The sequence below is a fragment of the Elephas maximus genome, chromosome 8 (genome assembly GCF_024166365.1).
Source record: "Elephas maximus indicus isolate mEleMax1 chromosome 8, mEleMax1 primary haplotype, whole genome shotgun sequence".
NCBI lineage: Eukaryota > Metazoa > Chordata > Mammalia > Proboscidea > Elephantidae > Elephas > Elephas maximus.
The window spans coordinates 83,142,646-83,156,410 of NC_064826.1; the positions used below are offsets into that span (position 1 = coordinate 83,142,646).

The 13,765-nt window shown below is 36.6% G+C and overlaps 1 protein-coding gene across 2 annotated transcripts in view; it reads right to left on the reverse strand.

The window, feature by feature from the left end:
* RAPGEF5 (Rap guanine nucleotide exchange factor 5) overlaps positions 1 to 13,765 on the reverse strand; it is a 271,965-nt gene that overhangs the window by 34,723 nt on the left and 223,477 nt on the right. For both annotated transcript variants that reach the window (XM_049894492.1, XM_049894491.1), the window contains exons 14-17: positions 12,106 to 12,203; positions 7,385 to 7,415; positions 6,323 to 6,401; positions 3,658 to 3,807 (exon numbers count right to left, since the gene is read on the reverse strand). In XM_049894492.1, the coding sequence (XP_049750449.1) occupies positions 3,658 to 3,807; positions 6,323 to 6,401; positions 7,385 to 7,415; positions 12,106 to 12,203 (358 nt within the window). The remainder of the gene's footprint in view (positions 1 to 3,657; positions 3,808 to 6,322; positions 6,402 to 7,384; positions 7,416 to 12,105; positions 12,204 to 13,765) is intronic.

Here is a 13,765-nt window from a genome sequence, read left to right on the forward strand (position 1 = left end):
CCAGTGAGATCACGGACTTCACTCCTTAGCACGCATAAAGTGGAAACCTGTTGTATAATGTAATATTCAGTCATTCTTTAGAAATAGAACAATAGCTTAAGAAAGAAATAAAATTCACTCATAATCCCATCACTCCAAGATAACTGTATGATGATAACACTGATAACATTTGGCTATATATCTTTTCTGATCTTTTTTTATATGTGCATATGTATATGCGTGTGCACGCATTAACACATACATATATACAATATTTGCAATTATTCCATATATGGTTTTACATTATAATTTTATTATAAGCACTTACCCACTCATTAAAATTTTTATATATCATGTTTAATTGGTTGCATAACAGTCATATCTGTCATTATTTAATCTTTCCTCTATTGTTGAATGTTTAACGGCTTCCAGTTGTTTTTGGTCATATAAAGTAAATGGTATGATATATGCTAACTACAAGCACAGGGCCTGGCACATAACAGGGTCTTGATAAATGGGATCTATTATTATAGCAGCAATAATACATATTGCTGAAGTGAACATCCTTGTGCATAAATCTTTGTCTGCTTATGGATGATTTCCTTAAGAGAGATTCCAGTAGTAGAATTACGGGGCCAAAGGGGATGAATGTTTCTAGATGGTTTTATACAAACTGCCAAATTGCTTTCAAAATTTTATTTTTAGGAAATCTATTTATTTTCCTAAAAACAGGAACAAAAGTGGTAAATTGACTAACCCTGATCATTACTTTTTATAAGGTTGCTAAAGCCAAAAATTGATTCTCATAGGCAAATGTATAAAAATCAAAGTTTACTAGTGGTTAGCAGCAGTGGGAGGAAAGGGAAAGGGGGATCCCTGTTTAGGTGGCACTGAGTTTCTGTTTACGGCGATGGGAAATGTGGCAATGGATACGTGTGACGGCTGCACAGGATGCGTGATGGAACTGCTGTCACTGAACTGTACCCACGAAAAATGTCTGATTGGCAAACACTGTGCTTTCTGTATTTTTACAACCATAAAAAATAGATTCTCAGCTTACTTTGCATTTCTTGGTTACTAGTGAAGTGAAATATTTTTCACAGATTTCTCATCTAGTACAAATTGTTCCTTTCTTTTGACCATTTTTCTACTATGGTTGGAAGCTTCTTAGAACACGACAGTTTTCTTCATAGAAAAATGTCCTTCTCATCTTAACTACAGAATGCAGATGGGAATGGACTAAAGTAATATTAAAGTTTATTCCACTGGGACATAATCAGCTTCACCTAAGGCAGCCCTGCAGTTATCCAGCATGATTACAGAATGCAATACTCCACATGAACCCTCTTCTAGATAACTCAATCAGTTTAAATGCCAAATTCTATTTTGAACATTTCTGATGGACATCTTTCTTGCTAAATACAGACTATACAAATGGTAACCTAATATATTCTTTATGGCCCAGCATTATAAAGATCAATAGTACTATAATGTCAGGCTGTTGACGTGTGTAGTAAATGGCACCACACTGCTGGGCTCTAAAGTGCTCCCATCTCCTCACTCTTTGTTTAGCTACAATGCCCTGCAGCCCTCAGATCTGAATTTATGAGAGGCCATCTGCACCTGCTACAGAGTAAAATGCCACAGCTTTTTGACAGCAATTTTTCTGTTTGCCAAGAAACATTTTTTTCTTTATGTTCAGGTTTGTCATTGCATTTTAAAATATTAAATCTGATAGAATTTTAACCCGTGAATCAGTGTGTAGGTTACTGTTATATACACAGATCTAGACTGGGTACAAAACAGCTGGAAACTTACTGAAAAATATGAGAATAGTATCATTCCTGTTAGAAACAGCAACAAAACCTCCAACATCTTTAAACTTTTTTAATTAAAAAAAAAGTAGATCTCACTGTCATTTCCGGTAGCATTAAAACACTATTTATTGTGAAGTATGTAACTAGAGCAAAGACTGCATTAATAAGCTCTGCGCTTTTTTTTTTTTCCATTAAAACATTATTGTTTGAGGGATAATAAGATTCAGGCAGAAAGGTTCTTAAAAGGCCAAAAACAGTAATGGAAAAGGATGGGACATTTTCAGATCTGTGGGCTAACTCAAGAGATAAGCTAGTAGTATTTCTAGTGATGACTGGCAATAGGTCTATACATATTAGAATGCCATTGTCTATTCTGATGAATCTAATTTAATAAGAATGTGCAAAAGGCATTTTAGAGCCTCAAATAGATGCTGGGTAGTAAAAGGGCCACTCACTAATTGACAGATTTGCTTGTGGCCTGGACTGACTCTGAACCAGCTCCAGAGGGAGTTAAGTCTCAGTTGTGCTGCAAAGTTTGCTCAGGGTCCTTTCTTCCCCAATGCCTTCTGTCTGAATGGGGTCCCAGTGACTACTTTCTGTAGTGATACCATCTTGAGGGGCAAATGTTAGTTTTAATGAAGCTTAATACGATTCAAAGTCATTTCTTAGTCACTTAAAATTAAATATAATATACATCTGTCATATATCTATCTGAAACACCTGAAATTTTTCATTAAAAATTCAACTAATTCCCAATTAAAATTAATTTAGTCCACATGTTTCTCAAATTTTAGCTCTCTTTTTTCTAGATAATATTTTTATGGGTTGTATAATGGGAGTGCTAGGGGAGGTGAGAGGGGAAAGGGACGGGAGACCCCAATTTACTAAGCTCAGGGGGAAGGGATGTATCTGCTTGCATATATAATTGACTGGTTTATAGCACCATCTTACCTGCCTCTGAGAACAAAGCAATAGAAACAATATTCCATCATGTAATACTTTAACGTCCACTATATCCTGACATTCTTCCTTGACTGTAGAATTAGAACAAAGGGTAAAAAGGAACCATTTATCTGCCCCCTTCCCACTGCCTGCCCTATCTGTGGTTGATTAGTTCACGTAGTACTCCTATTTTTCAACTACTCATGCTAAGACACTTTCTTTGTGTTTTTCCCAGGGTTAATGTGATATTAAATAAAGATTGTAAACCAAAAAGGAGGCCAGCAACATCGAAATCTGACAGGCTCTGGTGAAAAGGAAGGGGTCTGTTCAGGTCAAATAGATCAATAATGTCAGCTTGTAATCTGTGCGATCTTATTCAAAACAGACAATAAACTATTCTCTGAGGATAAATAAAGCCTAGTAGAAGGAAAAGCTGTACCCAAACCTTACTTTCCGCATCCACCTGAAGGAACACTGCCTGTGAGCTTTTGGCTTATTGTACAGTTTTTATTCCTCTCAACAGGAAGTCTTTAACTATTAAATTGTCAGCTGGCAATATGAGTAGTTCAAGTCTGTGTTTCCTTTTTGTCCTAAAGTAATTTCATCCTTTAGCAATTTCCCAAGTTAATTTAAATATGAAAACAGGAGGTTTATCTAGAGTACAAAATATGAAAAGCTTTATATTTCAAAACACTGGCGTGCCTCTCCATTCAGTTCTTGGGGAGGAAATTCAGTATCCAGCAGTACCCAACTGTTGTCATGGAAACACCTCTGGTAGGCAGCTTCTTATTGTTACTGTGGTCAGCCAGCTGCGGACCCAGAAGGGAGGAGCAGCACGTTTACTCTACAAAAAAATGCTAACCCTCTCCTTTCAGAGGCGGACAAGTGAAAAAATATTCAATGACAGAAAATAATTTACCCCCAGAGAACGTGACGGCCACCAGAGCCAGGTCCTCTTCCGCATGCTGGATCTTTTCCGCCACAATTTTCAGGACCTCCTGGGCTGTCGTGGAAACTTTTGCCTTTACACTGACGTAGGAGTGCTCAGTTATATACACATGGCAAAAAACTGCACAAGTCAAGAGAATTGTCAGTCAACAGAGAAATGCTGTCACGAGATATAGACTTTTCAAATCAAGGCACCTACCTTGTCATTCTTTTTAATATAAAAGGTATATGGCTAGATTTACATATTTATGTATGCACACCAGTGCCTGAGGGTACATGCATATAAATGTGTGCTTGCACACACGAGACAGAGGAGTTGTAAAGCTAATGAACAGCACCTAGTTCTTAGGCTTTCCATATTGAAAAGACAGACCCACATCACGCAGGTATGCATTTGTGTTGGAGATAGTCTGACCACAATACAGTAGAAATCTGTGGAACATTCATCGTACTTCTGAGAGCCCCAAAGCAGCCTATTAAACTGTCTAGCTCATAAATTTTTATTTTACACTCCACTGTATTTTACACACGACATTTCTGAACAGTCACTGTGGCTCAATCGAGAACACCCATATTTCGTTACTAGAATTCTCATAAGCGTATCTAAAAATCTGTTGCCTGCTTTGGTTTTTGTGTTCAGCCTTCTCAATTATTTAAGAATGGCTCCCCCGATCGAGATGATGGTGAGTGTAGTTTCCAAATGGAAGTCACATTTCTAGCCTTTTTTAATTTCCTTTTTTATTATCTATGGTGATAATAATTATTACTAGGACATTACTACTGGCAGAGTGAATGGGTCCTGGGAAATTTTTTCTTTATGATTTGAATAGCAGAAACTGTTTTAACAGCAATGGAGATGACTGACATATTATTTGCTTCTTACACCAGACACTCTGAATTTATAAAACCCTAGCTTTTTTAGAAGAGGCAGAAGGACGATAATATACTTAGAAATTCTTGTTTTTGATATTGCAAATAATAGTAATAATAAACAAAGACAGTGCAACTTCTAGAGAAATTTCATAAGCAATTTAAATGGCACTGCAAAAATAAATCCAGGAATGTTTTCATAGAAATGCAAATGAAGCAAGCGCCAAACTATGAGTTCACATGTCCAGAACCTCAAAGTAAACACGTCACCATGAAGCACTGACAGTATCCTGTTTGGTTTGGTTTGATTGGGTATGTCACTAAAACAACAGCATCTAAAAATAGTTGTTTTATATTTTGTCAACAGAGTTGTGAAAGAAAAAAAGGCATTTTTTTTTTTTCCTTCCACAGAAAATGGAATTTTTGAGCAAGGCAAAAATACAGTCTACAAACCATTAAATGTGAGGTAGGCTTGCTTAACAAACGGAACAAAAAGAGGCCAGGGGTGATGAAAACACCTAGTCCCTCTGAAGCTCGGCTGGGAAAACTATATAATTAAATTATTTTAAGGCAAACAGGCAAGGAAGGTCAGTAACTAATGAATTAGTTACTGAATTTGTTTGCTCTTTTACTTGGAGACTTAGATCTTCATATGATACCACAGAGCTCCGGCTATCATCAGTGTTATATACCAACACTATATAACAGAAGAGGCATTCTTGTAACCTTTTATCTTTCAAATGTTTGAGAAATTGAACATATTGAATGTTCACACTGAGAAGTTCAGCACACGGAGAAAGGCGACTTAAAAGAGAAAGTCTCAAAGTCTCAATAGCAGGACATTTTAATGTGTTGTGTTTCCTGGTTTTCCACTTGACTCAACCTTTACCCAAAAGGAGGAAACCACTGCTACCATTTCTTAATTTGTTTAAAATGCTAATGCAGGAAAGCACCTTCAGGGTGCTAAAAAGGTGTCTTCCCTTCTATTGAATGAGAAGCCCTCCTCAGGGGAGGTCATGAGCCTTTTTTACGCCAATGAGCACAGACTGAGGATATATGGGTTGAGGGGCACAGCCTTGTCTTGGAGGAATTTCTACCTCGCATCCTTCCCTGCATTATCCTTTCCAAAATTTTCTTCTGTATGTTTCAGGGACTGACTCAGCCCAAACTGTGCACATTTGCTTTGGATATATTTCCAGTTAGTCATAGGCTGAGAAAGCAAGGGAGAAGGCGTCTGTCTCAGAAGGACAAGGTTGAGTCTCCAGTTCATTCTGCACCTCTGCCCAAGAATGCAGAGAGGCTTTCTGCACAATCTCCTTTCCTTACTTCCCAAATTAAAAGTACTCTTGGTCCTTTGTTAGTTGCCATCGAGTCGGCTTCAACTCATGGCAACCTTATGCGTAACAGAATGAATGAAACACTGCCTGGTCCTGTGCCTTCCTCACAATCTTTGCTATATTTGAGCCCATTGTTGTAGCCACCACATCAATCCATCTTATAGATGGTTTCCCTTGTTTTTGATGACCCTTTACCAAACATGATGTCCTTTTCTAGTGAGCGGTCTTTTCTGATGATGGCATAATATGATCTAAGAAAACCATAATGCTCAAAGCAAGAAAAGAAAAACCATCATATCTGATGCTAATGTGCTTGTCAGAGGGATATGAGAGCTGGTTAAAGGCAGACTCACATATTAACGTTGGAGAATGATGGTGCTTAACTGCTACTCCACCTACCCCAAGGCTCTTGCTTAAAATCATACTCACTTTCCTCTGTTTCAGTCACAGTTCCTCTGTGCTGGAGCCAATTCTCCTTAAGACTGAATTGGTGGAAAAGGGCTTTATTCTATGAGAAGGGGGGAAAGAGAACAATGAATGAATGTATTTCTGCCACTTGGAAAAACCACAGCTGTTTCAACATGTTCCAAGAGAGCTAGCCAATTTTTTAAAATACGAAATCCACCCATCCAATCTTGAAGAAATAAACTGAGAGTTGCCTCAATGCATGTGAAGGTGGAGATTCTGGGCAACATGATTCTGGCCTTGGTCACTGTCAGCAGCAGGCAAAAAGCCCCTGTAATCATTCCCGGCAACATGTAGGAGAATACTTCCACAATTTTCCATCTCTGGCTACTACAAACTTCCACCGATTCTTCTCTGGAGGAAACGTCATTTCCCAAGCCCAACATCCACCTTCAAGTTCGTTATGATTTGATTTTCTGCTTTCTGCATTTTTCACAGAAGCAACTTTGAGATCCTTTCACACTTCTGCTGCAATTCAATGACTTTCTTAAGGGGAATAGGTATATGACTAATATTAGTATGATTATTCACTTGATATATCAGCTTCTATGAAACTTGTGGCTGACATCTCATTTTGTATTCCCCCCTCATCAAGTTGAATAGGGAACATTAATCCATGCTTGCTACCATCTATCTTTCTGTCGTGTTAAAAAGTGCAAACCTCTTCTACACACTTCCTGACTCTTGGAGTCAAGATTCGTGTCTGGATTTTTGTTTTCCCATACTATGTTTTAAAATTCAAATTTACATCACTTTGGTGATATCAAAGAAGTTGTGTGCCTAAAATGCAACACGGAATATGCAGAATGTCATAAAGTCAAGTGCACATGGTTGGAACTGGGTCTGCACAGGGAAGCTGAAGAATAGCAATAAGGTACAGGAAAGCTGCAGCCTGGGGTCCTGCATCTGGCCTTGTTCTTCTCGAGGCAGTATTCATTTTATCATGAAGATATGCCATGAGAGGTCAAACAAGGTCTCTGAACTGCAACACTCCCTTTCAGACAGATATACAGGGGTCAGGCTTACCTTCCTTTGTGGCGAATATTCATCTACAGTGCTGAAAGGGAATGGACAAGAGTCAGTCTTCAACTCAAACCCAGAAAAAAAAAGATAAAACGCAGTATTCATTATTTTACTTTGTGCAACACACTTGACAATGGGCTTTGAATTCCAAATGAAACAGGGAGAAAAGAAGCTATCTATTCAGCAGGGATGTTTTGCTTTCTACCCACAGAAAGTGAAGCTGCGTTTGGAAGGAAGAAGTGAATTTATTCGTTCCACAGAAATGCAAAGTTTTCTCACATACTGACAGGACTTGAGGTGAAATTATTTCCATCTAGATAGCTATCCCGTCAAGGTGCCTCTTTTCCAGGATTTCTCTGTGTTGTGGAAGTGGGAACACTGTGTATATCCTCCTCTCTGACCCTGCAGAGACTCCCACTGCCAAGTGCCTTCTGAAGGCCAAATCTGTTGTTGAAGGAACCAGCACTGTGGCAGGCTGATTTCACACATAGTTAGATGAACCATCAAGTGAAAGGTGTCAAGGTTCTCAGAAGGAAACACCTTCCTCAATTAGTACATTGGGACTGGAGAAAAATGTGATGAGCTCAACACTGGGGCTCAGGTGTTATTCCGGAAACTAAAGTTATTTCATAATCTTATACCAAGGAGGCAAGAATCATGCCTGAATATCATTTCCTTATTTTAATCTATCATTTCCCATTTTAAATGTACTTTCTTATTGGAATGTGCTGAGCCATTAATGTATTTAAACGTAGTAAATCATGAATTGAAGTTTCCCAAATACAAGAGGTCTATCTTCTATGTGAGGAACTATTTTGATGTAAGGATTTTCTTTTCCTTTTTTGGTTCATTTATTTGTGCATATTTTCATTATTATTCTTTGACCATGGCAATTTATTATAGTGTAGACTGTGATTTAAAAACAAAACAAAACAGAAATCATGGTATTCAATTCTAATGCATGGCCCTCACTTGCCCTCATATTTGAATTTCTAAATGTATGATTTTGACGATCGAGGGCTAAAGCTTACAAATGATTTGTTTGCTCCCTAAAGTTAATCTGTATAGACATTTCATTTGTAATAGGGTCTTCCTTTATGAAAATTAAGTCCAGCTTAATAATCTGAAAGGCCTGAATCAATGTTTTCTATGGGAAATGCATTTGTGACTGCTAAAATCTTAAGAGAAGTAGTTCACAACTAGATATACTTCTGTTTACTGAATAGAAATTGTATTACAAATCAGAATTTTTACTTCAGATTAACTTTGCAGTTATATCTAAAAACTGAGTAATGACTTATGTTTTCATTTATTGAAATGAATAAGGAGAAACAGTGGTAAAATCACAGTAAAGTCATATATTGCCAATATGAAAGATTAATGACAGATACCTAGGGGATACTTGGACATGCCAATAAAAATAGTCACTGAATAAATGGCTTTCTTTAATCTTTCTAAATTGATAAAGAAACCTCAGGCAACCCATAAAATTGAGCTTTTAAAATGCTCCGTGGCTCACTGTTGTTGTTGGTTGCCACTGACTAGGACTTATTTCTAAAACTTTTGAAAAAGATATACCATATTTTTACACAAGTAACACATGCCTTCTATGTTTGTTTGCCAATCACACCCTCCCCTGTGAAATATTTATGCAAATACGGTATACTAATTTTTTTCTACAGCAATATGTAAAAAAAAATTGGCATAGTGGTGCTTATGAAAATACCTGGTGGGGAGGGGTGGTGTAGGGTGGTGTGGCTGATAAACAAACATAGAGGGCTCATGTTATTTGCATAAAAATACAGTAAACAAAAAGAAAGTTCTGAACCAAATGGCTTCACTGGGGAATTCTACCAAACATTTACAGAAAAAGGGACACCAATCTTTCTCATACTCTTCCAAAAGATAGAAAAGAACATTTCCTAACTCATTCTATGAGGTTAGCATCTTCCCGGTATCAAAGCCAGCCAAAGACATCACAAGAACACTAAAGACTAATATCCCTAAGGAATATAGATACAAAATACTACCAAACCTAATCTAACAACACACTAACAGGATTATATGCCATGATCAAGTGTGATTTCTTACAGGAATGTAAGGGTGGGTCAACGTCAGAAAAATCAATCACTGTAACAATTTACATTAATATAACAAAGGAAAAGAACCACATGATCATTTTAATCAATGCAGAAAAGGCATTTGACAAAATTCAACAACTTTTCATGATTAAACAGACAACAAACTAGGAATAGAAGGGAAATTCTTCAATATTATAAAGGGCATTTATGAAAAACTTACAGCTAACATCATATTCAAGGAGAAAGATTAAGAACTTTGCCCTTTCTTGTGAAACTATTCTCTGAAGTCACCTTTTAACTAAATAGCAGGTTAGTTCAAAAAGTAAAGAATGTCACCCTTGAGCACTGTGTTCTTTTAAAAAATTATTTATATGAGACTAAATGGACAACTGTTACTCTAAAGCATAGATGGGAAGTTTAGAGCAGTGAGACTAAGTTAATGGGAGTGAAACAACTAGAACAGAAATAATGAGAATGCTGACACAATGTGAAGAATGTAACCAATGTCACTGAACGTTACGTGTAGAAATTATTGAACGGAATTGTGTTTTGCTGTGTATATTTTCACCAAAAATAAAATAAAATATTAAAAAAAAAAAACTTTGTCCTTTAAGATTAGGAACAAAACAAGGATGCCTGCTTTCCCCACTGTTATTCAATATTGTACGGAAAGTCCTAGCCACAGCAATTAGGCAAGAAAAAGAAATGCAAGGTTATCAAAATCAGGAAGGATGATGTAAAACTACACTATTTGCAAATAACATCCTATAGATAGATATCACACAGAATCCACAAAAAAAGCTATTAGAGCTCATAAATGAATTTAGCAAAGTTGTAAGATTGCAAAGTACTGGTATAATGTTAAACATACAGACCAATGGAATAGAATTCAGAGTTGGGTAATAAACCTATACACCTATGGTCAATTGATTTTCGACAAGGTTGGCTAGTCCATTCAATAGGCAAAGAATAGTCTCTTCAATAAACGGTGCTGGGACAACTGTATTTCCACACGTACAAGAATGAAGCTGGACCCATACTTCAAATTACAAATGGAATTAACTCAAAATGGATCAACAACCTAAATGTACAAACTAACACCATAAAGCTCTTAGAACACAATATAGGGGTGATGATTCAGGATCGAGTTTTTGACAATAGATTCTTAGCTATGACACCAAAAGCATGAGGAGCAACAACAATAACAAAGTAGATAAACTGGACTTAATCAAAATTAAAAACAGTACATCAAAGGATTTTATCAACGAAGTGAAGAGACAATTTACAGAATGGAAGAAAACATTTGGGAACCATATATCTGGTAAGAGTTTAATATCCAGAATATATAAAGAACTCCTACAATTCAACATCAAAAAGACAAACAATGGCAATCCAAAAATGAGTAAAGAACATAAGTAGATATTTCACCAAAGAAGATATACAAAATAACAAATAAAGCACATGAAAAAATGCTCAATGTCATTAGTTATTAGGAAAACGCAAATCAAAACCACAATGAGATCACTTCACTCCCATCTGGGTGGCTATTATCAGAAAAAGGGAAAACAAAAACAAAAAAAACAAGTTGTTGGTAAGGATGTGGACAGACTGGAACCCTCATTCATTACTGGTGGGATTGTAAAATATTGCAACCGCTGTAGAAAAAAAAGAGTTTGGCGGTTCCTTAAAAAGTTAAACATATGACCCAGCCATTCTACTTCTAGGTATATAACCAAAAGACTTGACATTGACAGTACGGGCACAAAAAGATACTTGTACACCAATGTTCACTGCAGCATTATTCACATTAGCCAAAAGGTAGAAACAACCTAAATCTCCATCAAATGGATGAACAAAATATGGTACACATACAATGGGATATGGTTCAGCCATAAAGGGAAATGAAGCTCTGATATATGGTACAGCATGGATGAACTCTGAAAACATGCTACGTGAAACAAAGTCAGACACAAAATGATATACATTATATGATCCCACTTAAGTGAAATATCTAGAATAGGCAAAAGCATAGAGACCCAAGTTGATTAGTGCTGATCAGGGGCCGGTGGGAGAGAAAAAAGGAGCTATTGCTTAAGGGACACTGAGCTTCTGTTAAGGGTGACAAAAAAATTTAGAAACAGATATAGTGGTGATCACACAACATGCTAAATGTAATTGATGTCACTGAATTGTACACATAAAAATGGTTGAGAGGGTACACGTTTGTTATATATATTTTACCACAATAAAAAAGGTCTATACATATGCCTTCTCAAATACTCCACAAACAGAAGTTATATTCCGATTCCATATAGATAGCCGGGAGACGAAAAATGACAGGTTAAATACCTAGACTTTCAAAATTAAGTAATAGTTTATTAAATGATTGTTTTTATGCACTTAGGTTGTTATGAGTAGTTATTTCTACCATACCAAACAGCACTAAAAAAAAAAAAAGTAATTTAGTATTCACTCATTTTAAAATGTAAAAACAAAACATACCATTTACTACTATAAAAGCTAAGGAATCAAGATGAATCCCAGAGTCAAAATGTTCAAAATCAATTTTATGTATAGGACACTCCCAACTCTGTCACATTTGCTGCTGCTTTCTTTTAGTAACTGTAGTAAGAAAATACTTACTGACGACGGTGCATTCCAAGTATCTTTTGAAATTCTTTCAATTCTTTTTCAAGTATTGGATATTCATATACATCATCTAGTACATTCCTGTATATGGTCTGGGGAAAAAAACACAAATGGCAGCTGAAATGGTTTATCGTCCATTTTGTAAGGATTAAGACACATACAATGGCTACCCTGCCCATGGAACAGATGGAATCTAGGACAAGGTAAGAGGTTAAATCAAGTACCAATGTGATCCTGAGTGGGTTTATACTGCCTAGTCTCTCACTCAACTGCCAGGCTCTCTCTCTATCAGTGTTTAGGGGCTGTAGGTAAGGAATGCTGGAAACGTAGAGGCCCCTCACTGGCTATTTGAAACGTCCATGCCTATTTTTTCCCCAATACTATCCACATAAGCATTTGGGAGGAAAAAAAAAAAAAAGTAATTGAGTTAAAATAACCAGTTGTTTTGAAAAATAACAAGGAATTTTGTCAAAGAGTTAGTTAGACCATTTTTAATGGCATGTCTAAATGACAACTGAATGTTGAATTCGAAGTGGGTTCCTTCAGGAAAGACAGAATCAGTTTAGGTGCCTGCCTATTCTGAAACAGAGCTCTCCCTTGCTTGAATTCCATTCTACTGCTTTTCTGTATTAACCTGCACCCACCCAATATGGCTTCAGTGGCGGAAGGAACGAAACTCTGTACTACCTCCAGATAACCACCTATGCTAAAAAGATATTGCAGCCTATTAATGATTAGAAAAATAAATCAATTTTTCTAAATCCAAAATGTAAGCCGAGGCTACTACCTATTTTACAAATTATTACTGTTTAAAATTCTCATGTCCCCAAAATGTTTCATAAGATATACATTCTCAACATAGTTTTGAGATGATAAATAATGTTCCATCCAAATATTGTATATATGGGACTGATTAATTCAGACTAACCAGAAGTTCCTCGGTGGTATAAACTGTTAATGTGTTTGGCTGCTAAATGAAAGATTAGAGGTTTGTGTCAACCCAGAGGCACCTCAGAAGAAAGATGTGGTGATCTACTTCTAAAAAATCTGCCACTGAAAACCCTATGTAGCATAATTCTACTGTGATAAAATGGGGTCACTATAAGTCAGAATTAACAGCAACCAGTTGGTCAAACTATAGTAAATCTCAGTATAAAGTATCAAGTTTTGAAGTACGTTTTAGTTTACCTTCCTTAATTATTTTATGTGCAATCAAAATTCCCATGACTTACATAAAATAACCCAACCCCAGTTGACACAGGTAACCTTAAATTAGTGAATATAAAATTTGCTTTCTACCAATGAAATATGTGGCTAATTGCCTCCATGAACAACTGCCTCCTTTGCTATGAGACCAGAAGAACTGGATGGTTCCTGGCTACCGTTACTTAATGTTTTGATCACAGATTCTATAGAAGAATCCGTGATCAGAAGAGAGAAAATGTGGAAAAGAATTTCAAATTCTCATGGAGTCCAGACTTTCTGGATCTACGGAGGCTGGATGACCCCCCAAGATGATTGCCCTGAGATAATCTTTCAACCTTAAACCAGGAATACCCTCTGAAGTCCTCTTAAAACCAAGCAATAGTTTCGCTTAACTAGTAAAGAATGTCTGCCTTAAGCACTGCGCTCTTTTAAGAACTATCTATATGGG